This window comes from Ciconia boyciana, chromosome 4 (genome assembly GCF_034638445.1).
Source record: "Ciconia boyciana chromosome 4, ASM3463844v1, whole genome shotgun sequence".
NCBI lineage: Eukaryota > Metazoa > Chordata > Aves > Ciconiiformes > Ciconiidae > Ciconia > Ciconia boyciana.
In genome coordinates, this window is record NC_132937.1 from 73775186 (window position 1) to 73800969 (window position 25784).

Here is a 25784-nt window from a genome sequence, read left to right on the forward strand (position 1 = left end):
AACTGCAGAGAAGAGATAAGAAGGGTCTTTGACCATTAGAACATGTCCTCTCCAACAGTGTGTGGAAGAGAACTTAAGATTCTTCACTCTCACTATTCCCATTGCTGTTACCAGGTTTATTTGATAAAAACCAAGTAAACCTGAAACCTGTTGGCAAATCCCAGACATTCCGTAAGTTGAGTCCAACTTTTGTGCTGCATGAAACAGACATACTCTGGGAAAAGGGGAGCATACTACCAGCTATTCAGATGCTACTGTGAGTATATGATACAATGTCTCAAGCCACTATTTTTCTGCCCTACTTCACAAGGGTGTTATGCCTGAACTGAAACAGTTAGAACTGAAACAAATGCTAATTTACAACAGGTCAGACAGGAGGCATAATGCCAGATTGTTAATACGGCATTCTTAAAACAAAACAAAACAAAGCATAGCCTTCTTTATCTTTACAAATTACCATGTCAGAACACAAAAGCTGTGTTTTCTTCTAAGCACTGAGAACCTAAATTTACAGTCTTGCTAATATATTTGTCTTAATTCCAGTCTCCTTTCCCAGAGTTTTTGTTGCACTCTCCATCTCTGTATTACTAGTATGATACAACTGTTATATTCTCATTAGATAAAACTGGTATATATGATTTCTAACCACAGAGCTATTAATGCAAAAGATGTTCTACTTTTTGGAGTACGAAGGTTGCTTTAAAGTTGCTATTTCCTGCTCCAAAACAGAAATGCTTTAAATACTTTAACATAAAATGTCTACGTAAGGATTTTTGTTTGGAAAAGCTGCAGGAATAGAGGAAAGTTACAAAAGACAGCTCCAATGCTTTGGAACAAGAAGTACAGAAATTCTCTAACAGCCACCAGCACTTAGACAAGGTAGCTTCTCATAAAAGTACTCTTACCCCTGCCTTTGTTAAAAGGTCTGGCTTTACTTTTTTATGAATCCAGAATTATGAGAAAGCACAGCCAGCAAAAGCTGGCAAAACTTCTGGAGTGTTTTTTTAAATGAATGGAGTATCACCCTCGGGAAAAAGCAAAACTGGATTTTTATCCTATGTAAAGTTTTAAAGAAACTATACTTTTCATTCAGTAAAATTCAGAGCATCCAGATACGTAGCCCTACATGCTTCCTGAATTATTGGAAATGACTTCAGAAGAATTGTCAAGACATGGGTCTAAACTATTATTTAACATCATTAATGAATTTGTGAAGTCTTTAAAAAATATCCACAAAAACCCTCCTCTGGTTCTACATGCACAGTATAAACATGATAAATGCCCAGTTAAAACAGACAGGATGGAAGCGGTGAAAAAAAATGCAGGAATTCCTACCCTCAGCTAGGAAGAGCCATCAAAAGGTATCCATAACTGCTGAGTTAATATTTGAAGATCTTAGTATTTTCTAACAAGGGTGATTTCTTTGCAGTAACATATTCTTAAATCCTGTTAGTTCAGAATTACGTTTAAGACAAGGAGGAAAGGAAGCACAGATGAAAGGTGAGGCATAGCAATGGTACAGATCTCCCCATTTCACAATGACTGGTAAAGACAAATTGGAATGGCCTTCTCTGTTTCATATAGGCATGCATTATGCTTTTACATTCATAATTATCTGTACTGTAAGTAGCTGGACAAAAATAACATCTTTCTGCAAATTCATACCAGAAGGCTACCTTTCTAAACACAGTATTTATTGGCTTACAATGAATCTGAAAAAACTCACAATGAATTAGGGCACTGTTGTGCTAGGCACAGTACAAAATCCCTGACATAAAGAGATAAGGTCTAAACAGTAATCCAGATAATGGAAAAAATCCAGATAATAAAAAAACCAGCACAGCCTGTGCTGACCAACAGGAGTGAACTGGTAGGACAAAAAGAGTTAATGCTGATGACATTGGATCAGAGTGATGTCCACACTACACACACTTCAGAGGTTTTGTTTGCACTTGCCCTAGTCTGTTCCCTTGAGCTGAATGACCATTTGCAACTGGAATGCACCTTTCATCCTATCTTCATCTGAAAACCTCATTAACTCTGAGACCACTCTGCAATGGGAAGAGAGAAAACAAAGCAGGGAAAACAGAAAATTGGCTTCAAAAGCACATGTATAACCTCATCTAAAGCGTTAATAACAGATGCACTCACAATGATATTAAGGAATTTAGCTTTCATCCATGAGAGTGGTTATTAGTTCTGATATGGCTCCAGAGCATTCTAAGACTCAAAAAAACTCCTGCATAATAAGAGACATGTATGTGTTGTTCTCCCTAATGATCCCGTTCTAGGAGAGGAGATTGGTGCAGTACTATTCTGGAATTGACCTAGAGCCAGCATGAATGCAACAGTGCACCCAAGCTAAAAAATGGCCTGATTCAAGTGCAGGGAAACAAAGTACTGACATATTCAAATGTCTCTGATTAGAGCAAAAGCAGGTGTTATTATGCAAGAGCAGGTGAGCTGGCCCTAGAAAGAGTAATGCTTTGTGTCCACAATGCTGCAGCCAACCTAACAACTCCTGTCAGACTGAAGATGGCTCTGCACTGAGGTGTCTCTCAATTTGCAGCATGGTTTACTTGCAAGCCACAGGTCACTACCTCAGTAACACCTGACTGCATTTGAATGTCAGACACTTGTCCCATGCACATTCTTCTCCTATACATCCCATTCTTCTCCGTCATCCCACAGTATATCCAAACTGTTTCATATAGGCATGAATTCTAGATTCAGCTACCTGGCATTTAGCTTGTTAAGCACTCGACTTACTCTGCAGGAGATGGTAATGAACATTGCAAAGAGATCTGTGTAGGCTGGCTGGACACCAAGCAAAAATGGACAAATGCAGCATATTCTAGGCATCTCAATTCAAACAATTTTAAAGTAAAAAACACTTTGTGGACCAAATGCCCCTGTAGATCATCCCTGTACCAAACTGTACAAAAGGTACAGTACTTCTGTCTTCACAATAACCATGGCAAATTCATAATTCAACCTCTTTTTTAAGTTTGACAAGCTGTTTCAAGAACTGTGTAATTTGAATGTCACTGACTGAAAGCTTTCAGATGGATGGACTTGAAGCAAAGGTAGAAAACTAGCATGTTTTAAACTCTCTTGCCTCAAAACTACCCCTGCCTGATCATGGTTGACAAATCTGATTTGTGGAATCAGAAGAAAACCAGTTATAATTTTCTTAAGTCTAATATTTTATATTCATGAAAAAGCACAGACACGTCTATTTTATTACAAACCAAGCCACAATATTTCTCAGAAGCAAACAGAGGGACCGTGTGTTTTAACTTGCATTAGATGACTCAGCATTTTTGAGGCAGAATGTGAGGCAATGAAAGCTTGTGTTTTGGATAATTTGTTTAACTAGAATAGTAAAGAAGCCTGTGGTTTTATGCTTTCCTATACTATCATCCATCCAGGCACCAGTTCAACCTGGCCATCCAAACCTCTACTCTTCCATGACCATTTGAACTTCTTCTAAAATCTCTGCTTTGAGAGGTTAATGAACCACAAGCTAAAACCAACAAGAAAATCTAACTCCTATCACATGTGAATCACCCAGTTCAGCAACCATTTGACACTATGCTAACCTCCTCACTCTCCCCCCCCAGCCAGCATCCCTCATCTTTATTTAGATTGTTTTTATGTACGAAAATAATTGTGACTGTAGTTAAAATTATGGTACTGTATCAATAACTCTTAATATCTTCAAAAGTACCCTGATGAGAAAGATTTTTCCTTACATTTTTCTAGATGCTTATTGCTCCAGTGCAGAGTGAAAGAAAATCAGGCTCATAATTAAAAATGTTCATGAACATTCCTTTCCCCAAGTTGTCTATTCACACAAGTTACAGGATGATGCACCAACCTGAATTACTTTCAGTAACTTTTCAGTTACAACTATAACTAACAGCTCAAAGGAAATGTTAACGTTTACCATGTTTGATCTCGTCAGTGCTGTCTGAAATACACCTCTGTTGAGCTGAAATCAGGAAGAGTAAGAAATTGTTTCCCGATCTACACAGCTTGCTTACCTCCTCCTGTTTCGTGCGGGTGTGTTGCATCGTTCCCCTGAGAAGTGGTGTTGGCTGGGTCGAGCCAAAGGAGGCTGCCTATTTGATGTCATCTCCCATGGTCGCATTGGTGGTGATGGCGCTGGTGATGCTGCTGTATAGTCAAAGACCGAATGGGAAAGGCGTTGTCGCTTGGGACTAGGACTGTCTTCACTCTATGCCAGTGTAAAAAAAAAACAAACCAGAAACAAAACCCACCTCCAGATGAGTGATTTACAATCCATACTTCAGTATTGCTTTGCAGCTAGCACTAGGAGGGACTTATTGAAGGCTGCACTAAAACATCATTAAATTAAACACCTGCAAGTAGTTGCCTATTTATTATAACACAGATTTGTGATGGCTCCCTAATCCCTAAAAGAATTACTACTAATTTATACTTTAGCAGCATTAAAAGATAAAAATTCTAATATCCATGTGAAAAAACTCAGAAAAGAGAATAACATGAAGAAAACAAGGCATAACCTATTTCACATCCCTCCTGCCCTAGCATTTATAGGCTACAGAAACATGAAAAGATGTATAAACACAATCTTCACAACAATGGAATCCGTAGCTGTCAGTAAGCAGATGTCATACAGAGCTTGGACTCTGCATTACATCCCTTTCCTATCAGGTCTGCACTTACATAGCTAAACAGACACTTGCTCTGCACTGCAGCCTATTTTAATTTTGCTAGCTCAGCACAGAGGTGCTTCATTCTTCTACTTATTAGTATAATAATGGTCATTGAAAAGTACTTACACATAACCTGAAAAAAACCTAATCACCAATCTCTGGTTAAGTCTGTGTACTTCACTAAAATTCTGTAGGGACTACATAGTGCCTAGAGTTTTCACTGCTAGTGATATGAAGGCCATTCACCTCCAAGTAATGTTCTCCCAGTTGGTTCTGAACAAAAGTAACTACTTCTCCTCTGAATCATGAAATAGAGTCTCTGAATCCAGCAGCAAATGCAATAAATATCCCTCTCCTTCACTCCACTACTCTGCCAAAATTATAACACGTCATGCTGTTAGCAAACATAACAACTGAAAATTCAGAAAAATACAAGTTCTACTCCAGAGCTCACCGACTGAACACACAAAAAACCAACACATGAACTACCAACACTGGATCCATCCTTGAGTCCAAACATCACATAGACTTCTGACAGAACACTCCTCGTGCAAGCCAAATTGTACCGTTTTGCTGCTCTCCAGCTTGTCCACTCACCCCACCACTTCTAGTTCAGTCCACCACAGCATTGATTCAATTAATTGAAATGACGCCAAATTTGCATTTAATTGCAGATGGCTGATGCACAGAAAACTGAACTTGTCTGCAATCGCTTTGTATTCCTAAATTGCCCCTCCCAGAGCCTGGTGATCCACAGATTGTTAGAGGTCTTATTTCAGACTTACTTGTAGACTAGACTATGCACCTCTTCTGATTCTTAGCTTTACAGGGGCCTATCACTTTCTGAATGCTACAGTTGCTTCGTGGTAGGTTACCATTGACATATAGCTTGTCCTCCAGTGTTCTTTCCAGTGCAAGCACACTCCTTTTTAACACCTAAAAGTTTTGTCCAGGTGTTTAAGAGAAAAAAGGTATTTTTCCTCTCTTTTGACTTGTGGCCATTTTTACTAAATTTCACTCCTTTTCAGCCCCATGCTTTCAAATACTTTAACACAAATTGCAGTTTTGCCCTACTATACCTTATCTCAAGCCCTCGCAAGTCACTAGTAATGATTAAAGAACAGAAAAAGGTCAAAAACAAAAAACCCGACAAAAGCATAAATATAAAGTAAATGTGGGTGTCAATTTTTAATTCTACATGTTAGATGCAGAACTAGTAGCACGGTTTCCTTAGGGAAACAGGCTGACGATGCATGCATCTGTTGCTCAATCTCTTTTGAACTCCTTAACCAACTGCATTGGAATTTTATAGAGCAAAATAGGTCAAAAGACAGGTATGAATGTGAAGGTTCATGAAAGTAGATGTCCAGTCAAGGGATGACTCCTCCAGAAGGCTGCCTGCCCTCAGGAGCTCAACACCAAAAAACTGATACCTTAGAAATGCCTTGAGAGCAAAGCTTCTGTGAAAATATGTACTTTGTTAAGATTTCAGAGAACCTCGCCAAAGGACAAATCGTAAAGGAACTATGCTCCATTTGTTCTGCTGTTCAGAGTTGCTTATTTAATCTGTTTTACTGTTGTGACACAACAAGTCAGAGAGAAGGATGATTTGTGGCCCAACTTGGAGCTTTCAGGATGGGAGAATTTTTTACATCCTGATGACTGAAGCCTATTCAAAGAAAAACACAGGTAATAAAAATGCAGGTAAATAAGGTATGCTGGGGTCTTGGGAGTGCAAAAGGGAAAGTCAAATGGAAGAAGGAAACATTGGGTTTAGTGAAGCTGGCAGAAAACAAAACACTGAAATAACAAAATAACCACTACTGTCCTGCTACATTCTATACATGCATTTGGCTGGGGATCTCCCACTGCTACCACTTGAATTTAAATCTCGCACCCTTCCCAAGCACTAACACTAATATACCCTGCCATGTAGAAAGCAGTCTACTTTGGAAAAACAGTTATTTGATTATTTTTCCTTTTGTACACGGAGTACACCACTTCAAAGACAGTGGAGATGTAAACTGCTAAGTTGTTAGCCTTCATAATCAATCCAAATTACTAACTCACACAGCTATTTCAAATTCCATAAGAAGTGCTTATTGCCCTCTGCACTAAACAACTGTATTTTCACTCAAAAGTGCTTCTCATTAGAAAGAAAATAAAGATAAAATCATTTTTGGAACTACATATAAGTATAGATTTAAAATGTAATTATGTCTTTTTCTGTACTGAAAAAGAAGTAACCTGAAGCTAAGCCAAACTTATTTGCAAATAGATGTCATTAAAAAAACTCAACACAAACCTAAGCTCAAAGACGACTTGATGTTTTATCTTAATTTATTAAGAAATCAATTCTCATGTGATGATTGTAGCAAGGTAATATCAGCATGTGGGCAAGTATAGGGAGCTAATGTGTGGCGGTGTGCACCCCTCGCCCTGCTCCCTGCCTGCACAAGCAGTAACCATCAGTGGGAGTCATCCTGATAGATGCATCCAGCTTATGCTGGACCTTGAGGACGAATGGCAGCAAAGTAGCCAAGGGCTGCCTGAAGCAGGGATCTAAACGTCTTGCTGATATGCAAATATGACCACAAGTCAATCATCTCACTCCTTAAATAGTGGACAGCCCAGGGCCCTTTGAGCTCTCCTGCACGGCAGCGGGCTGCACGCCAGGATCTTCCCTTGAGCAGGGATGCCTCTCAAGGTTACTCCTAGAGGTTGAGAGATTCCTTGCCGCAACAGATCCTCGGTAAGTGACTAATAGCATGCTAAACTTTGAAATCTTAGCTAAGTGATATAAAGGATTGATTGAGCATATATAATCCTTTAGACAAAAACCGTTGACCAAATCTGGGACTAGGACTGGATCTAGCCGCACCTAGACTCCTCTCTGAGAAGGACTTTAGAAAGCAAGGGGATCCTTTCCGAACCTCATGACTCAACGGGATGGTCTCCCTGACAGTTTTGTCTGACCCTTTCTTCTATGCAGTAAATAATCACGTGTGCCTTGCCATTGAATCTTGTTAAAACACTGTAGCATGGAACTTTGTTAACTCCCTACTCTGTATCAATAAACTATATTTTTCCTTCTCTCTTATGAGTGAAGTGCACTCTCACTCCATCCGCAACAGGACAGACACATATCCTGTATAATTTAAGACTTGTTTTCATGTAATTTTCAACAAGCATGTGGAATAACTAGATATTGCCAGTATAATTTTGCAATGTACATTATTATTGGTCATTAAGTTCAATAGTTTATTTGTGGAATATGATACTTTCAGCAATGACAGTAGCTCTGCAAATCCCCAAACCATTCTAGTTGCATCTTGCTAATATTCAAAACACTATCTGGGACTACTGCTGCTTTTTACAGCCATTATGCTATGTATTTTTCTCCTGTCCGACAGGGAACAAGAATAGAATGTCTGGCAGCTATCAACAACATTTTATCTAGCTTTTAACTAACAAGGTAAAAGCAGTACCTTATTTTAAATATTAATTCAACAAAAAGAGCATGATGAACACAAATATAGATTACTTCATATTTAAAGGCAACAGTATCAGGACAAAGGCATCTGACTGCTACTAGTAAAAGAAGGAGCTTATGTCAGGACACTAAAACCTACAATCCCATCCCTAAAAGTTGGCATTTCACAGACACCCCCAGTACAGTTTTGCCCCATTCTCATCTGTGTACCCTATAAACTCTCACAGTGTAATGGTAACAAAGGTAATTAAAGAGTATGCCCATTTGTAAAACATCCTTTAAAAGAAAGACACTACTAAAAAAAAATACAAAATTGTTTGTTATACTTCTGTATATGTTTCTTGTAGTGATTTTTTATGTTTTATCTAAATGCTGTTCCATTTCATTTGGGAAAGACTATATATTTTCACCAAGACAACACCCTTTGAGGTGTTTCTTTTTCATTCTCCTTTTCCAGTCAAATTATAAAGATTGCACACACACACAGAGATGATCAACCATCACAGAAAGGAATGATTACCAAAACAATTGCTGCCAATATCTGAAAATCACTCTCCTCTCCAACCCTCTGCATATTATCACTTAGTGGTCCTCGGAAGTACAAGAAACTACTCCATACCCTCAATCTCAAATTTAGGGAATAAACTCCTTCTATCCTGCAGCCCATGAAGACCTTTGTTTTCAAAGTAACCTAATACTTGAGGATTTTCAAGCATAGCCTTTTCCTTAGAAGGTTTTACACAGTAAGTACAATCTGATGGGTATACCCTATATAAACCTACCAGGCTGACTGGAAATCTGCAGCTGCATGTTTCCTCTTCATGAATGCATACTGAAAAGGCATACATGATACAACTGATAAACATGAAAGTTTATAAGCATTTTCAAATTTAACTATAGGCACCTAATGGGCTAATAAACTGAGCATTTTGCATATTCTACCTGCAAAGGATTATACACTCCAACAACAGTGATCTGATTTACATTCCGATGTTTCTAAATACTCTGATCATACCTACAATAATAGTAAATTCTTGGGCTGAACAGCTGAGTTATGTACAAATTCAGTGGCTTATTCACAGGCCAGGACTAAGCTCATTTAAAGTACATTATATAGCTCAGGTCTAGTAAGCTCTGGAAGAACTGTGTCCCATGACCCTAGAACCAAGACAAAGAAAGTCACTTATGTGACTGGATGGAGTCATCAAGGCCCAGATGATCTTGTAAGCGTTACTGTCTTCTTCCATCTCACCCCCAGAAAGCAGCCGAGGCAGAAGTTTAACTTAGGTGTGACACTACAAGGTAGAGTTTGCAAGCCAGTTCAGTGCAGAGCTTTATTTAACTAATCTGTTGTTCTTGGAAGTGCACTGTGCAGTGTAGTTGAGATTCTTTGTCATCAGGTGCTTCTGCACCATAGCATATCCTGGGTAATGTGTTTTTTTCCAGTGTCTAACCATTCACCTAATCTGTCATTACTCTCAACAATGAAGAAATATGAAAGATGTCATCTCTTCACCTGTCTGTCCCTCGCAAAACTTTATGAACCCATCAACTAGGTCCAATGACAATCAGTCAACATCTTAAAAAACCCTCTATTCTGACACCTTTTATGACAAGAAGTTAATATCTGGTAAAGGGGAAGACAGAAGTGCTATTTCTACTGAGGAAAAGGTACAAAACACTCAACTGTTACATACTGTAATAAACACATGCTTACTGACCAATGACAAAAATGTACATGCAATTATAAACTAATCCAGGATGGGTATTAGAGACAGAGCTCTGGTCTTTACTGTAGTCTGCATATCAGAGAAGTGGGAGCACAAATCAAGCTGCAAACAACACTGGAGTCTTGTTTCCAAACAGGTTTTATTTCTGCTGCAAGAATGACAACAGTGTATTTCCACAGAATTATTGTATATTAGTTCTCCTGTTAAAGTTCTCTGCACAAAACTTAGCTCACAGACTAAGAGGATTTTCTATATTTGTCTAGAATTTCCAAGCACCTTTTAAGCTACCAAAAAACAAAACACGCTGATTGGTTTTCTACCTTTTTAAAAGGTAGTTTTCTAATCTTTTTAAAAAGCAATGATAAAATCAACACATAAAGTAAATGCAATAAATATCCCACATCTGCATTTCAGTAAACATGTAATACTCTATTCTCAAAATCTTACCTAAAATATCACTCAGAAGCACTTCACACAGAACCTTTCTGTGGACTGTTACCTCAGTAATACACTGTAACCAATGCAATAAACTGTAACAATTATTACCCGCTCAGATATTTTGACAGCCACAACCACTATGGTAACTGATTACATCAAACTTTCAGCTTTCACTACCTCCAGGCCTTGAGGCATGTCACAGGCTACATAGGTACATGTACAGTGACGTAATGGACTGTTTTTATCAATTACCTATATTAGCCCGGAGAAGAGTAAGTATACAATGACGCTCACAGGTGCTTCTACATTTAAAAGTTGCAAATAATAAAGGTGGAAATTTTTTGAGGAAGCAAGCTTCATAACAAAACCATTTATTTGGAAGATGCAAAGGAACAGATGTATAAAAACAATCTCAGACAGACATGTACCACCTCATGAAAAAAGATATTTGAAAAATCAGTGCTAGCACAGTGGTATCATACCTTGGTAGTATTAAACAAGAACTCTAATTTTCCAAGCAAGCAGAGCTTTGCTCTAGAAATCTACAAAGTTTTCCTGCATTCAGAATCGAAGCCCACAAGAGAAGCAGAAAACTGTATTAAAATATTCTCTACTTTTCAATTTTTACATTAATGATAAAATGTAACTAACATTATTATGAACAAGGAAATAGCATTTTATCTCTTGGCTTCTACGTGTGACTGGGGTACTTATTAGAAGACTGTTCTTACGTACCTGCAATCGCATCTCATCCACCTTTAATGCATGAAAAAGTTATGTTTAATCTGATAGCAAATGAAGGACAACATAGGGCACAAAAGCTGAAGCATTAATTACACCATATTTCTCTATGTGCTGCTAGGCACCAAAGACAAAGATTCCTTTAGAGAGGTAAATTAGTATTAGGTCTGTTTTCCCCAGTCCTTGCCAGCAGTCTGCCAACCATTTACAAAAGTCAGCTATCTAGATCTGCAAGCAAATTTTGGTTAAAACACGTTCACAGAAACACTGCCTAGTATGTAATTTCCAGAGATAAGTCACCAGCCTGATTAATACCAAAACTATCAGTCCCCTCAAATGCACTTTCAAAGAGCATGTTGTTTCCTCTGTCCACTCCAAAAATATTATTTTCTTCCCATGTTTGGTCCACGTATGTATTAACTGCATAAGGAATATGGTTTGATCTTTATCTATCTTTAGCCCAACTAAGGAAGTACTTTGGAGAAAGGTACTTGTAGTTAAAAATGAGTAACAAGACTAGTTATTTATACTACCTGCTGTTCCACTGTATTGACAAGTCATCACTATGCTAACACATCTCATGATTTTTCACCATGGTGACAGAGCTCTTGATCCCCTGCATACTGGAGACTGTGAATATAAACATGAGATGCCAAAGCAATAAAAGAAGCAAATTTCCTCTTTGAAGAGCAAGGAAAAGAAACTGAAGGGGTGTTATGTGAGGAGTGGGCACCTCCTCTGGGCCCAGGAATTCCTCCTGCCCCGTCCAGCACACCCAGGAGCAGGGTGTTGGTGGTGTCTCCATCCGAGGCTGGGGTTCACAGCTGCTGCTTTCCTGTTTGCAGGTTCAACCAGTAGTAACCAGTTTGCAGGTTCAACCAGTAGTAAAACTTCAGCACGTGTCCCAGAGACATAGTGCACACAGGGCATTGACATGGCGGGTCATGTGCACCACCACAGACAAGGTGCTGCCTTCAACAGCACCCACATATGGGACTCACATAAACACAAGCACTGACAGCCAAGTCTTCTCCTCCTCGTGGGCTAGCAGAGACAGAAGGTCACTAACGCAGCACATACATGACACTCTCCAGGTTCACAAGCACACGCACACACGTGTTCAGGGATATCCCAAATACCATCATGGCCCCCTTGCCCACCCAGCATCCCTGCCCCAATCCCAGGCCCCCTTACCCGCCCCATGGGTCTCCGACTAGCGGGCTGGTCCAGCTTGGTGCTCACTGCATAGACACACTTGTCCCACAGGCATGTCACACTCGCAGGTCCCCCAAAATAGCAGCATGGACCCTCAGCCTGCCTGATACCCCAGTCTGGTTGCAAGGCCCCCCTGCTTGCCAACTGGTCCAGCTTGAAGATGGCCAGCAAATACAAACAGCCCCCACCTCCGCCATGCAGGTTTGGGGAAGATGCAGACACTTGCTCTTCTCCAGCAGCTGGCACCATACACATGGGCTGTGACCTGGGGTCCCGCTCCTGCCAATGACGCTGAGATGCTCACTCACCCTGGTCCCCCTAATGGTTGGCTTTGGGGATACACCGTGCCTGCCCCAGGGGCTAGCAGCCGAGACACTCACCCACCCCAGTAGCTGGTACTTAGACCCTACTTGCTCCAGTAACTGGGTGACCCACATACCTGATCTGAGTCCAGTAGCTGGCACCCAGTCCACTCACACCAGCCCGCCCAGTAGCTGGCACTATGGATATAAAGTCCGTAGGAAACCAACAAGATAATCCAGAGAGCTACAGCCCCTCCAACTCCCAACACTGAGACCCCCGACTCGCTCCCATTGCTGGCGTTGCAGACCCGGTGGTGGCTACAACTCCAGTGAGACTCCAGTTGCTGGTCTAGTCTCCACCCAAGCTCATGTCACTTAGTCCCTGCAGCATTCACACACATGGGATAGAGAGTGAGATTATGCAGAGAGAGAGAAAGTTAAGAAAAGATCTAATAAGCTAGGACAGACTGCAGTGATCAGGCACAGTGCTCGGCCAGACAAGTGTAAAGACTGGCCACAGCTTACACATGATTAGCCCCTTTTCTGTCTGGCCCTATTTTGTCTCTCCCTGACTCCCTTCCCCTTCACATTGCCTCCTTGGCTGGCATAGCCCTACTGACCCCCTCCAACATCCTGGACGCTCAAGTTTGCAACCCTGATCAGTCACAAAGTCCTTGTTTGCATGCAGTTTCCTGATAGCCCATCAGTTAGCGTGACTGACCAGGTTTGTTTCTTGTCTTTGTCTCCATTAAGCTTGTCTGGCAGGTTTGTGTCTCTGTATATTTTGTTTATGGCTTCCCCCTTTTCCTTATAATCCCATTTGACAAGGTCTTAGATCAAATAATCTCACTGAAATAAAGATTCCCACATTCCACGTACCCTCATCAACTAGTGACTGACCAGGTTTGGTCCTTGTTACTGCCTCCCTTACTTTTTGTTGGTCAGGTTTGTCACTCAGAATGTTCCTATTTATTCCCCCTTTTCTTAATATCCCCTTTTGGCACTGAAAAGGTCCTTGACCAGACACACTTAAACAAGCTGATGCTCTCTCTTTCCACATACCCTTACAGAAATCACACAACTCTTCCACTAATGGTACACAGAAAAATTACAAGGATACTGTCAGACACTACAGTCCAGGAAAAGTGAGATGAAGACTACCTCTGAAAACAGTAAAAACTAAGGAGAACATGGAAAATACCAACAGCCCCTCACCTCTTGCCCTAAACAAGAATATTTAACAAAAATGAAAAAGGGTAGGTGTAGGGCACAAGAATATTTTGTTACAGTAAACCAGGATAGTTCATCTCCCCCACCTGAGTACGTAGAGTCCCAGGCACATCTTATCTTGATACAGTAACCTGGGATAGTTTGCTTGCCCCCCGATCTGCATCCACTCTTGCACGGACACCAATGATGGCAGGCCAGCTGTCCATCTCTGAATTTGGACAACAGCAAAGCACACATCAGCAAGTTTGCTAATGATCAAAACAGGACATTGCATACGTATGGTATGTTAATCAGCACAAGCGTTATTATCCACCCCTACAGTGCTTTCCCTTGAGCTTCACTCCCGAGCAGGGCTCTACTGCGTCGGCTCCCCATTTGATTAGCATTGCTGTCCTGGGGCTCCCACCACGGTAACGCTAAGCTTTCATTAAAGCCAAAGCTTTCACTTGCCGAGTCTTGTGCCTCATCCCTGACGGATCCGCACCTACATTTTGCTCATTACAGTGGGGAAAAAAGAAACAGAGGAAAAAAGTGTGATCACATTAACTCATAAGCTGACAGATGAAAAGCTCTTCAGGTTTATACACAAAGCTTGACACTTCCTTTAAATATACTCTTAAAATTCTAGCTCCAAATAAATCTAGAAAGGAGCTACTAAAAAGAAACAAGTATGTGCAATAAATTAAGAGCCCCATGCCACAAATGGCAAAAAAGTTACAGATTTTATGGAAAGATGGACTATTTCCAAGCATAACTGCTGTGTTTTCTCCAAGACAAAATAAACAAAGATCATCCAGTTGGACATAGGGCTGCATGATAAAGGACTTGTCTACATATGAAGATTTGCCAGCAGAATCACACTGCGATGACACACAGCTTTTACTGGCTAAAGCTCTTCAGAGGAACTTTAGCTGACATAATAAACATCAGCAATAAGAATCTTTTGCCAGTATAATTGGGTTTGCCCAAAGAATTTTGCTGGCTTAGTCGCATTGGTTAATGTAGTGATCTTTTTCATTCTGCCAACTGTATGCCAGTTCAGCTAGAGCACGAAACACTGCTTGCTCAATTTGTGCAGTGTTAAGTGGGATTCAGAACCTCTGCTTCAACCCACCATCATCCACATCACCATTTTACCTGTTCTCATGAATAAAAGAAATTCTGGAACAGACACCGTGACTTCTTTGGTAAGAACTGGAAAATTTTATGGCTGTTGATAATGAGCACAATCTGGTACAACAAAGTGGTAGAGTGGAGGTAAACTGCATACATGGTGAGAAAATAAAAATTCTAATACTGCTGTTCATACCTGGCATCCTCCGGGCACCAAATATAAACCCTAGAATGTAAACATTCATGATAATTGCTTTAAACAGTGCATCAGATCTTTTCTAAGTCCCCTTCAGATTTTACTGCAAAACAACACTACCATTAATATGCAGAGCCATTTCTTTCCAGACAAGCTTTGATTTCGGAGTTGTGACCAAGAGACAACTTAGAAACATGGCTGGCTGGACATATACAAGACAACTTCCCGACGAAGGAAGACTAAGGTAATCTAAATTTCGTCTAATGAAAAATTGACAAAGAAATATAGTCCTTCCCAAATCTGAAAGCTGGCTCAAACAAATCAGGTGGCTGAAAAGAAGGCCAAAATGAACCAATTCTTGGGGTAGGTCCAAAAGTCCTGAGAGACATCACCTGGAGTCCTGTGTCCACTTCTGGGCTCCCCAGCACAAGAGAGACATGGACATACTGGAGAGAGTCCAACAAAGGGCCACAAAGATGAGAAAGGGACGGGAGCATCTCTCCTATGAGGAAAGGCTGAGAGAGCTGGGACTGTTCAGCCTGGAGAAGAGAAGGCTCAGGGGGGATCTCATCAATGCATATCAATGCTTGAAGGGAGGCTGCAAAGAGGACAGAGCCAGGCTGTGCCCAGTGACAGGACAACAGGCAATGGGCACACACTGAGACACAGGAGGCTCCATTTGAACATGAGGAAACACTTCTTTACTCTGTGAGGGTGACTGAGCACTGGCACAGGTTGCCCAGAGAGGTGGGGGAGTGTCCCTCCTTGGAGATCTTCAAAAGCCGCATGGACATGGTCCTGGCCACCTGGCTCTAGGTGGTCCTGCTTGAGCAGGGAGGTTGGATCAGATGACCTCCAGAGACTGCTTCCAACCTCAGCCACTCTGTGATTCTGCAACAGCACAAAGGAAAGCAGTAACTGATTTTCACTCTATGCTAAAGACCAGGGTTTTAGACATGTTCTCCTGTGAAAGCAGCAAAGCACAACTCAAATAGTACTTTGGAGTAGAGCTCCAAGAGCTACCCTTGAGACAAAAAGTATCCCTTTGAGCATATATGCTTCCCCACTGAACACCAGATACACCTGAGTATTTAAAATGGGGTACCATTTCCCTCTGCACTTCAGAAGAGACTGCCAAGAATAAAAAAATCAGTATGTAACTAGTACTTGGGATGAAAATTCCACAAATAGAGATCAAGAAACACTAAGCGTGACACTAACTGTTCCTATGGCTATAGCAAAATGCACTGAAAAAAAAAGTAGTTCAGAAAAAACCTCCTCTTGGCACCCTCTCTGTGGGATTAGGGAGAAAATATTCTGTATTTCAATTCCTAGAGAGAGAATACTCCTTAGCAAGGCACATCATTCTGAAAGTAAGCCTACCATGTTGCCCCCAACTTGCTTTTGCATTGTTTTTGCAGTATTGCCATGTGGTAAGAAAAAACCTAGTAACGCCACCTTAAAACAGAAACCAATCTACAATAACAGTGTCAGGTTGCCAGTACAAAATTTGCTATAGCAGGTTTACACATATCAGGTTTCTTAATAACTTCTGTGAATTAAGAGCCCTTTTGATAGTGAAACAGCAAAAATTTACACAGTATTTAGTAAAAGGAACACGATTTGTAAAATAAGAGAAACACAACCAAACATGGTATAGAGAGGATGCAAGCCCATCTCATTTTTTTGTGTTTCAAAGCTATGATGGTATATATCAAGTAGACTGTTTCTGTATCTAACAACTGTACCAAGATGACTCATCAGTAATCTTTCTGGGCCATCCATAATTCACTCACGGTTAACAGGATTAACTCAGTATTTACTGATGGTGAACACAATGGACAATGTTGTTCTTAAGCAACCAGAACTGACAATGAATCCTCCATGCGAAGTGTTTCTGCAAAAGATCTGAGGCATGCAATAGCAAATGGCCTATCAATAGCATAGAATGTATTCCACCAAATACACCTCTTCGTTTTACTTATTATCAAAACACATTAATAATCTGACTATTGAATTTGTTGTTTATTCGACATCAAGCGGACAGCCATTTCCAGGGTTTTCTCTGTATTAGTTTCTTCTCTGAAATGCAATTCTCATTTAACCAGTTGTTTAGGATACACAAGAAACAACATTAAGAGACCCCTAAGCCTAAACTGCTTAAGTTTCACACAGTATATATTTTAAACAGTCTTAAGAATTTGATTCTTAGGTCTCAATTTCTCATACCAAATGCTGGAATATTTCTTTGCTGCATGCAAATTTAAAACGCACAAAAACATTTAAAAAATGTAAAAATCTTAGCATCTTATTTGGCACACTGCACCACTCTTAATAACAAGAGGACAACAAGCAAATTGTCTTTAGTAGGACTACATGTTTCTTATTGTCAAGTTCTACTGCTCATACAAAAAGGACAGCACAACCCATACGTCACATCCGAAGCATCTTGTTTTCTAATAGTGAAGCAGGTTTAAGAATCAAGGAAACACACAGCCATCTCAAAGTTCTTCAAATTGAATTTTATTAGTATTTGCTATTGTTTGCAGTACTCGCTGCATGCAAACAAGAACCCTTTGAAATATGAAAAGATTTTGCAATCATTTTCCAGATAAATAAATCAAAGCAATTTCAATGCTGCTAAACTCACAAAAAAGATAGTAAGTATTTATTTTTATATCACATCAAGGTGTTTTTTCCAAACAGGGATCGTTACCTCTCATAATCCACAACACCAGCCAAACTTCAAATAAGAGGAAAAAACTCAGCTATACCTCCCTCTCTATTAAAGAACAAAGTTGTTGGAAAAATATTAGTTTTGCTTTAAAATCCTGAATTATGGTCTCAATTTTGAACTCAACTTTGTCAATGGTGTGGGTGATAATAAATGAAAAACAATTTGTGCTGTTTCTGCAGATGCTTCCTGCAGTTAACATGCACTCTGGTAGTAAGCAAAACCTGTTACATACATTCACAGTATCTCACTAAATATTTGTAAGCTTTCTTTCTTAAAACTGGGAAGTTTAAAAATTATGCAACAGATAGTACTAGTATCCGATAAAGATTTTTTAAAAAAATATTTTCAGTTTATCATTTCTTACCAGTTCATCTCCAAATTGCCTACCAAGAATGAGTTAAAGGGTCCATGTTTTGATATCAACACCACCTAATGCAATACAGAAAGTACCATTTCAGGAGATGGTGTTAATGGCAACTTACTAGCATACACAGAGTCCTGAACTCCTATTTTGGTATGTAAATAAAATAGCAGATAAGTTTTTAATTAAAATCACAAATCTGTAGCTAAAGAAAGAGGGATAATTTCCCTATAAACAAGGCTGAAACACATTAGACTTTGCATGTGTACCATTAAAATATGTTCATTACTATAAAGAAATCACTTTAAATGTCATAAAATATACTGAAATTGATATACTTAAAACGATGCTAGGGCAAGAGGAAAGGGGTGAAATCGAGACAAGGTGTCCAGATATAGCTACATTTCAAAAAGATCAAGTTTTGAATTTAAAAAAAATTTATGCACTTTTAGCTGATGGGACAAGGAGTCTGAAGAGAAGTCTGGTTCAAAGTTGTCTTCATACCAAAGTCTTCTGTACATATAGTTTGAATGTACAGTATGTATTCACTATTGACTTTTTAATTTAGGCATGTGAAACTAACATGCAGGTACATCAACAGAGATGGGGTAATTAAGACAATTATAAAAGAAATCACACTCTTTCCACTTAAAGAATTTTTTCCCCACTTTAAACTAGTATATGTAATGTACACAAGCATGCACACACATAAAAGAAACACAATATACATAAATGGACAAGCTAGCATTTCAGCACTGAAGACTGAAACGCCTTATTCAGGTAACTTAATGTTAAGCTGACCAAATTTGTTGACAAAGTGTTAAAGAATATCCAAACACTGAACTGAGGCATACTGCTACCTAAGCATCTGAACTAGTATTTACAGAGGCATGAACCACTTTTTGACAGAAGAACACATTTTAACCAGTAATTAACATAGATGATTAAAAGCAATCGTCCCCAAACTTCAGCCCCCAAAGAGATAACATTTACACTGATATAAACGTTCCTTATACTATTGTAACTGATGTCCTTACCACAATGGGCACAAAGGCAAGTCAGCACTAGAAATTTTTTCCTAGGAAAAGGACTACTGGCATCATACCTCTACATCTATTGTGGTAGAGCATATTCACATTTGGCTGCCTTCACTGGCTTTGCTTGTCATCACAACACTGAGCTTGGCAACACTGAGTGTTAGCAAAAGATAGATGTCTATGCTCAGCACACCATACTATTAAAAATTTCTGTGTATAATGCAGCATTATGTGTTCTCAGAAACGGACGAAAGTCAGGACCTAATTTCTTCAGGAACATACCACAATTTACTCTCTACCTTCTTCCAGTCTATCCATATGGCTAGAAATTTGAAGCCTCAACAAATACTCTTAATCCATTTTAGAAACTACACAATGAATCCACAAAACAACCTACCTACCTAATTGGTATGACCAACCTGTCATGTAGATACAGAATGTTCTTCAATATACTGCAATATACACACACTGGTATTAGTGCAAAAAAAAGTTGTCATAAAACTTAAAGAGCTGTATTTAAACACAGGCCTGAAAATTCAAAGAGGGACAAGATATTTAACCCTAAGAATAAGGCACTCTAAGTTCTACCTTTTCCAATTACCTTCTTCTCTGGGGAGATCCCACAGAATGAGGGAGAAAACATGTCCCAAATGACAAACAATACAACTGCAACAGCTGTAGTATGTAACTATCGTAGCAGTCTCCAACACCAAAGTGCAAGGGCTCCTCTCACCCTCTATTTCAGTTCTCTGCTTCTCCCATTTCTGACAATTTGTTCTTTCCTTCTTCCAGGCCACTTCCCACACAGAAGGAAATTTTCACAGCTGAAACAAATACAAAGGCTTTACTTTGTCATTCATACAGTTTAGGACAAGCAAACTCTTTGTATCACCTACAAATAGCTGAACACAATGGTATGTCCACAGAGCATAATGTTATGGTTGGTATCTTGTTAAATCCATTTTAACAAGAAATTGGTTATTTACACTGCAGAACACTATGTGTTTATACACTGCAGAATCACCCTTAACGATAGTACAAATCTAGGATTCCATTTAAGTGGTTGTTTACCTGGACTTTAGTAAAGCCTTTGACATCGTTTCCTACAGCATTCTCCTGGAGAAACTGCCTGTTCATGGCTTGAATGGGCATACTCTTCACTGTGTAAAAAACTGGCTAGATGGCCAGGCCCAAATAGTTGTGGTGAATGGAGTTAAATCCAGTTGGTGGCTGCTCACAAGTGGTGTTCCCCAGGGCGCAGTATTGCGGCCAGTTCTGTTTAATATCTTTATCAGTGCTCAGGATGAGGGGATCAAGTGCACCCACAGCCAGTTTGCAGATGACACCAAGTTGGGCGGGAGCGTTGATCTGCTTGAGGGTAGAAAGGCTCTACAGAGGGATCTGGAAAGGCTGGATCAATGGGCCAAACCCAATTATATAAGATTCAACAAAGCTAAGTGCTGAGTCCTGCACTTGGGTCACAACAACCCCATGCAACGCTACAGGCTTGGGGAAGAGCGTCTGGAAAGCTGCCTGTCGGAAAAGGCCCTCGAGGCGTTGGTCAACAGCTGGCTGAATATGAGCCAGCAGTGTGCCCAGGTGGCCAACAAGGCCAATAGCATCCCGGCTTGTATCAGAAATAGTGTGGCCAGCAGGACTAGGGAAGTGATCGTGCCCCTGTACTTGGCACTGGTGACACTGCACCTCAAATACCGTGTTCAGTTTTGGGCCCCTTACTACAAGAGAGACATTGAGGTGCTGGAGCGTGTCCACAGAAGAGCAACAAAGCTGGTCTAGAGTGCAAGTCTTATGAGGAGCAGCTGAGGGAACTGGGGTTGTTTAGTCTGGAGAAAAGGAGGCTCAGGGGAGACCTTATCACTCTCTGCAACTACCTGAAAGGAGGTTGTAGTGAGGTGGGTGTTGGTCTCTTCTCCCAAGTAACAAGTGATAGGACAAAAGGAAACGGACTCAAGTTGCACCAGGGGAGGTTTAGATTGGGTATTAGGAAATATTTATTCACCAAAAGGGTTGTCAGGCATTGGAACAGGCTGCCCAGGGAAGTGGTTGAGTCAGCATCCCTGGAGGTATTTAAAAGATATGTAGACATGGTGCTTAGGGACACGGTTTAGTGGTGGACTTGGCAGAGTTATGTTAATGGTTGGACTCGATAATCTTAAGTGTCTTTTCCAACCTAAATGATTCTATGATTCTTTTTAAAGCTCATCATATTTAGGCTATGCACTACGTATTAGAGAGTACTTGTTTTAAACCTACACAGGCCATTTCACTTTTACTAACAGCTTGTATAAGTTAATCGAGTTGTTTTAAAAAGCTTTGGAAAAAAAACTGTTCTCCATTAGTTGGGATTTGAACACACCTTTTGCCCTCAGTAGCTTGTAGAACTTCATTTTTGCATGCATCAGACTCACCACAGGCCCTGTGAACATATTAACTGCTGCAGCAGCGGCTGGTTCTTCTGCCCCTACAAAATACACATATTGGGAGGCTGTCATCTAACAGAAGTCATCTAGACATGTATATAATCCTTATAATGGGATGTAATGGGTAGAGAACTCAGTCCTCTTAATGTAACTGACAAATTATGGGAGACAGCAAAACCAAGAAAAACATTAAATTTTCAGCTAAGTTAACCTAAATGAGGAATATGAGAAAACCTTGCAGGTCCTCAGCTTCAAGAAACAGCTTGTACTTGTGTAGATCTTTTAATTTACTTTAGAAAATAGGATTATTCTCACGCAAAGTCAGAGTAAGTTTTGTTAAAAAAAAACAAACCACATGATACGTATCATGATATGTGAAGGAAAAAAAAGCCTCACTCCCCCAAATGCACTCAAATAAGCATGGTTTGCTGACTTCCCAAACCTCATCCCACATTTTTACAAAGGAGAAAAAAGACATGAGAATTTAAAGCATGCAAGAAATTCAGTGATATGTATACTTTTTTTAATATAGTCTCAAGCTCTTCCCTACATTGAATGAAATCACCATCAAAGCTATGAACTGTTAAGTCATATTTCAGCTACAGATACATGTAAACATCCACACATTGAAAGCAAAGCCAGAGAATACAAAGACCATCTAGGTCTCTGTATTTGAATTTGAGGAAGAGTGTTCTGGCTGTTCTCTGATACAATAAGGAAACTGAGAATAAAAAGGAAGAAAGCTTCACATATGATCTCTAACCTGTGCTCAGTAGAGATTCATATACAGAATGACCAAATGCATATTGGTCTTGCCAGGCTCTTTGTGTTCACATCTGAACATTTTTCTCAAATCCATACTCATCCACTTGGAACTTTTACTCATCTTCACAAACTTCTTCCACAAAATTATTTAAAATGAATACCTGTTCCTACTCTTTTATGTCTCTAATCTCTTCGTTTCCCCTTGTTTTATATTCATTTCCAATGTTTTCCCAACAGACTTGCACACAGAGGACACAAAACCAAAAATGCCCTCCTTCAATACTTACCATCAAAATAGTTTTAAATATCTTTGCAAGAGATTGATTTCTAAGAATCAGGTTTTGAAAATGCAGCTCATCAAAAACATTCAGCACATCACAGCTTTTTAAAAGAACAATCCCAATACAGATCATCTAAAGAAATAACCTGAATAAGGAAGAAAAGCTCTTAATTTTTATTTGTCTAGAGAGAAGACCATCTCCTAAAGCTTTCATGAAGACTGCCAGACAGAGCATCTGCTCAGCGGCAATGTAAGTTGTGTCATGAATGCTCTCATCCCTGCTTACGCAATGATTTACTCTTCCTGCAATGTGAAAGAAAAATTTGGCCAGTTTTGTCAGAAACAAACAAAGCTGGCAGACAGACCACAAGGCTAAGATAAGAGTCTCTGGATAAAGCATAGGGTTGATGAGTTCATGCAATTGCTGAGTTTGCCTATGACAGAGGTGTTCACAGATTTCAGGAAGAGGAACAAAACTGCAAGACTGACAAGGTGAAAGGGCTACTTAAACAGCAACCAAAACAGCATATGTAGTGTTGCTCACATGAAGCACCACACTTTTTTATAGTATCTGAGGTCGTAGTGGGAAATACAAAAAGCAATGTTACTGCAAGTGAACCAGAAGGTAAAAAGTTCCAGGACAGCAAATCTGAAATGTGCTCACTGAGAACCAGGAACTGTGGACATGAAAGAGAGGAAGTCTCTATTTTTCTGAGAGGGGAAGAGCAAAGGCACCAGTCTTTTTACAGCTGGAATGCCAATAGAAGACACTAAGTAAGGCAGATGTATGCTGCTTAACTATTTTCTACCAGGTGAGAAACATTTCCACTGCAATCCAGACAAACTGGTTGGACAACAATCGGCAAAATCCTTAAGGTGCAAAAGGGCTTCCTTTCTTTCTTTTCCCTTCCCACTGTTTTTAAAGAGCTGCTGCTCTTAGCATTTTACTGCTGTTAAAAGACAAAAAAGTCCTCACTTTCGATGTTCTGACAAACAGAAATCAGTAGAGGGCACCAAAAAGCAAAGGAAGTTTCCTTGATCTTTCAAGAGCTTAGTAAAAGAGGAACCTACCCACTCCCAAGTGAAGCTTAACAGTAAAACCCACGAAAATCATCCTGTTAAATCAGAGACCCAAACAAGCTTTGCCCTCAAAAAAATTTAAATACGTTGTATTTGATTATTTAACTTGATATAGATGCTTACATCAAGAAGGAAACCACAAGCTTTATTTCTGCATGAACTAGTTAAGTCAAACCTGTATCTTTCCAGAAGTTTCAAGAATCAGTCCTCCACAGTCAAAACAACTCTCTGACTAAAAATAGGAAAAAAGAAATTTTACATCCTACCCGTACCCTTATTCTTGCCTTGCAAATCCCTCTGGGGGTGTGTGGGGAGTGGAGCTACATACAAAGATTAAATGTGAAAACCTTTAGAAATCTAAGACTTGCTCTGTACAAATTCCCATTAGGTTCACTAGCAATTTAGCCCATGTAGTTTCCATGGACAAACATGTACAACAGCTTTGAATGCAAGAAAACTACAATTTAAGTTTCAACTCAATAGTAGCCCTGAAGAAGTAACTTGTCTTCCTAACTGCACAATTTTTTTAACTCTAATAGGAGCTTGCATAGAAACCATTTAATTCTTAAAAGACTTAGTAAAGAGTTGACAAAGTAACTTGACTTCATCAACAATATAACTTTAAATCATAGAAATTATCTCCTCTTATGTCAATAAACCATATTGAAAAAATGTATTTAGATAAGCTGATACATAATCTTCACAAATCACAATAGCACTGATGCCACTGATGTCAGCTTCTGAACCAAAACCGTATCTTTCAGAAAAAGAAAAGACAATTATATACTGTGAGTCCCACAATACTGCAGGTGCAAAGCAAGGACTGATCAACTTCCAACTTCAATTTAGTACTTATTATACTTTTATTCAAAAAATCAAAGTGAACAAGATGCGAATCAAATAAAGTTTAACCTGCTCTCTAAGTCAGGGAGATGACAAAGTAAGTTTCACATAGAAGAATCTTGAGATCCCTAATTTATAAGCCCCTTTTATTTATATACTGCTTCTCTTCTCACAGTTACCACTCCTAGCATGCACTATCTCCTGGTAACAGTTCCCTGGAAACCTTCTTCACATTGTTATTCCATGTATGCATAGTTTTTTTTCCTAGAGATTCGGTGATGGAGGAAGATCAACAACATTATCAACTTTCACTACCCATTAAATCTGCCACAGCATCTATTTGCTCTCCTGTCTCATACTTAATCCTTTAATGACTGCACCCTCCTTTTTCTTACTGCACACGTAAGTATCCAAATTGAGCTTTTTCCTCTTTCTCAGGACAGTGAGACTCTAATATCACTGCTGCAATACCCCTTTGAAAGGAAAAAAGATTTGTATTTTTCATTCTTGTAGTGCTGTGAAGCAGTTAAGGAGTCTGTTGGGCCAGCAAATAGCAAAATCCCTGGGATGTGGATAAATGCCATGAATTTGGCAACTGAAACCAAAGTAGTTGCCTCAGTGAATGGCATTTAAGAACAAGCACGTCAGCAGCACACCTAATCAAGTAGTAAGCAATGCTTGAATAAGGCAAACTATTAGTAATCGTGTTCATCTTACCATTCCAGTTGCCTCATTATATGTTTGAAGAACTTATCAGAACATATACATTGGCTCCAAATACTACTCTCAAAAATCCGTTTCAAAATGCAAATGCTATGCAATCATAAACATTTTCATGACTTACACTTCAATTAATTTCTGCATAAGGAATAACTAAATTACTTCCTATAAACAATTACAACGTAAAATGGATGTCTCCACAAAACATCTCAATGCATAACCAGTTTAAAAATACACTTCTTGAGGAAACAAGAAGCATCTTTCTGGTCTAAGTATAAAAAAATCCCATTCATGTTATACACGAATAGGAATTAACTCACATATACTGAAAAATACTAACAATGCTCTAAAACATAATG

General features: G+C 39.5%; 1 protein-coding gene across 10 annotated transcripts in view; it reads right to left on the reverse strand.

Annotated features, from left to right (window-relative positions):
- RNF38 (ring finger protein 38) overlaps positions 1 to 25784 on the reverse strand; it is a 129033-nt gene that overhangs the window by 24689 nt on the left and 78560 nt on the right. For 8 of the 10 annotated variants that reach the window (XM_072860087.1, XM_072860086.1, XM_072860095.1 and 5 more), the window contains one exon: positions 4047 to 4240. In XM_072860087.1, the coding sequence (XP_072716188.1) occupies positions 4047 to 4240 (194 nt within the window). Of the gene's footprint in view, positions 1 to 4046; positions 4241 to 19897; positions 20121 to 21673; positions 21779 to 25784 lie in introns of all 10 variants that reach the window. The other 2 variants (XM_072860091.1, XM_072860090.1) reach the window with 2 other exon arrangements.